Source organism: Plectropomus leopardus, unplaced genomic scaffold (assembly GCF_008729295.1).
Source record: "Plectropomus leopardus isolate mb unplaced genomic scaffold, YSFRI_Pleo_2.0 unplaced_scaffold13144, whole genome shotgun sequence".
Lineage (NCBI taxonomy): Eukaryota > Metazoa > Chordata > Actinopteri > Perciformes > Serranidae > Plectropomus > Plectropomus leopardus.
In genome coordinates, this window is record NW_024613997.1 from 1 (window position 1) to 3,374 (window position 3,374).

At 37.3% G+C, this 3,374-nt stretch overlaps 1 protein-coding gene across 1 annotated transcript; it reads left to right on the forward strand.

Moving 5' to 3' along the window:
- Nucleotides 1-460: 460 nt before the first annotated feature.
- Nucleotides 461-3,300, forward strand: LOC121963893 (XIAP-associated factor 1-like; the record flags this gene model as incomplete). Its single annotated transcript, XM_042514130.1, has 4 exons — nt 461-689; nt 775-842; nt 2,058-2,285; nt 2,719-3,300. Coding segments are annotated over 4 exons (558 nt in total), but the record flags the coding sequence as incomplete, so codon positions are not given.
- Nucleotides 3,301-3,374: the final 74 nt, after the last annotated feature.

Here is a 3,374-nt window from a genome sequence, read left to right on the forward strand (position 1 = left end):
TGATCTGATCAGTTCAGATCAGATCAAAGAGCTAAAAACAAACTGCCGCTGAGGAAAAAAAACATTACACTGTCCAGTCCAAATTTGGAGATGATTAAAAAAGGGACACACACAAGATTTAAAAAAAAAAAAAGAAAGAAATCTCAGACTATGCCAATCAGGGCTGTACCCATCTCAGAATTATGCAAGCTGAACCAGGTTGGGCTGTTAAATACAAATATTTGGCTTTTTTTCATATAAAGTTTTAAAGTTTGAACTGGCTGAGCAGGGCATTCAGTGTGACAGCAGCATTCGTAGTAAACAAGCCAACTTGTTTGGACTAATTGCACTAACTATAACTTAATCCCTGTCAATGTGGAAAAAAGACCAAAATCCTCTAAAGGGCCACCCAGACTGGCCGATATCAGATTTGCAGTGAAGCTTAAACTCTGTTAATCAGTGCGACTCTGCTCTGTCTCAGTCTCATGAGTGTGAGGAGCGTCTGCAGAGCTGCCAGTTCTGCGAGCTGGAGCTGCCGTGGAAGGAGCTGGACGAACACTGTCTGGTGTGCGGGAGTCGCACTGAGCTCTGCAGAGACTGCGGCCGCTACGTCACCCTGAGGGACCGGCCCGAGCACGACTTGACCTGCTCAGCTGCTGACAACAGCTCCGGTCCTCTTAAAACTAACAGCAAACTGTCACTGAACAAAAGTAAGGAGACGACACTTCGGCTAAAACTGATTAACAAGGTGCTTCTTTTTCTTTAAATACTACCATGCCTGTTTTCTTTTCACAGCAAAAATAACAGCGACTTGTAGTCGATGTATGGAATCATTTCCAGCTGAGGATCTGGAACTACATGAGGTACATGATCGTTTTTTTGCAAGAATTTCTTTCACAAATGAAAAAAATACTCCTTAGTTTAAAAAAATCCATGAAAATAATAACATAAATGTGGTGAAATGGCCAAAATAGTCAATTATGAACATTTAATTTTCAGATCGAACAACAGGCAGGAACATTTTTGGAAAATATGATGCCCCTACATGAATATTATATTGAATAATTAACGGGGAATTGATAACTACGGAGGAGTGTCGCGTAAGTGACGGCAGTCTGTTAAACCACTGCTCACCCTGTGTTTTGTTTTGTTTTGTTTTGTTTTGTTTTGTTTTGTTTCGCTTTGCTTAATTTTGTGTACAAATTGACCGATATTGGCTTTTCAGGGCCGATACAGACACCGATTATTAATAGTTAATGAAACCAATAACTGACATTTGTAACCGATATGCATTTACAATAAAAATGACAATATTTCAGTCAATAAGTAGAATTTAGAATATAATAAACTCCATCACAAAACTTTGTTTAAATGTTTAGAAAATGTAAAATCCAAACTGAAATGTTCAACGTCATGTACAGAAAGATCCCTGCAACTTTTTTATATTAAACAACAAAGTGAATGAATAAAAATAGCTACCCGAGGTTTTATAGAGTAAAACTTCCTCCCATGCTGACTCTTTCTTTGCACTTGTTAATGAATTAATTTTATCAGTAATCATTAAAATAAAACGCTGATGCAGAAAATCGGCAAAATTCGAAATGTTGGCCCAGATAATCTGTCGACCCCTATTTTTTTTTTCTCTTCTACTTGTTTTTATTGTACTCTTACAGTTTCTGTTCATAATTGTTAAAAAGTAAATTACAAGAAAATAATAACATAGAAATGACTGGGGGAAACATGAGCCAGGGACGAGAAATTTTAGGTGGCTGCATCTGTAATTCCCCTTAAACTGTCCAAACTTACAGCAAACTAATGTGCGCAAAATGTACCTGAAGTTTCCTAAATTTAGCCAGTCCAAGTTAAGGCTGTGGAGGTCGAACAGCTGATTGTACTGAGCTGATCAAAGGTGTGTTTCACTGCTGAGCAATCCAACTTTTAATTTGAATTAATAAGAGAATCGATGTTTTCATTCTGCTGCCGTAAGTGTCAAAGTCTTACTGAAAGGTCAAATCCACTATAATGGATTTTTTTAAGCAGACATTAAATTAAAACCTTTGTCTGTGTCCCAAAAACAGCTGGAGTGTGTTCCAGCTACCAGGTTGGACAAAGAGGAGGCTGCACCACAGGAGAAACAGAGCGAGGAAGATTTCTCCACTTCTGCACTAAGCAGAGCCTACAAGGCAATTTCCCTGTCACACAGACCCGGCAGGGGCCCCTGGGGTGATGGAGGTGACCCAGACCAGATCAGCACCTGCCCCCACTGTCACCTGGCCCTGCCCCTCTTCACACTGCGCTGGCATGAGGTAACAATCCTGCACCACATTAAATTTAGACACACATATGCCGATATTTGGCATTTTGAGGATTATATGCATCAGCGTTTTATTTTAATGACTGCAGATAAACTGAAAGAGCTATGCAGGGTGCTGTTTTTATTCATTCATTTTTTATTTAAAATTTCACTGAATTCTATTTAAAAAAAAGATGTTAAAAGTTTCACTTTTGGTGAAACATTAGCTAAATTCAAAAAAAAGTTTTGTGTTGGAGTTTGATATTCCAAATTCTAAATTTCGACAGGAATATTTTCATTTTTGTTGTAAAGTGTAAATGCAAATGGGTTCCAAATCTCTGTTATCGGTAATAATCGGTATCTGTCCTAAAAAAACAATATTGATCAACCCCTATTAAAAAGTTCCTATAATAAGAGGTTTTCCCGCTTCCTCCCTTTTTTTTTAGGTGAAGTGCCAAATCCACATTCGCTTAAAATAATGAGCGAGCTCCTCAGAATGGATAAACTGTATCAGAGATGTTTGATCAATTAAGTCTTGGAAGAGGACTATTTCACTGTTGGCCTCCTTTAGGTTTTTCATTATTTTGGAAAGAAGGTTTGCATTTTATTTTTAGCTTTATTTTTAGTTAGTGGGTCCATGACTTTGTGAAAGTGGTTCTGAATAGTTCTCTGTATCTACCAGACACATCTGATAACTTTTGTTAAATGCAAACACAGCTTGTAAACTGTAATGCTTGTTGCGTCTGTCTAAACTGGTGAAAACAATGTTTGAGTCAGCAGCATCATACTGAGCAGTTTTTACCGGAGTTAATGTAAAAACGGATCAGGTGCTGCTATTTTCTATCATAAAATGGTTTATCCGTCAAAGTCTGAGATGCACTCGTTTCTAATGCATACGAACAAACTGCACAAGTTCCTGTGACGGAGTGACATTATTTTACAAGGTGAAAGCGCTTGAATTTTCTTTGTCATTGTGTATGAAGAGTCTAAATAAATAAATAATAATAAGCATGACACCATATCTTGTTACATGGGGGTTTAAAATTTAAAAAAAAAAAAAAATGAAAAAATGTATGAAAAAAATCCATCCATCTCAATATCT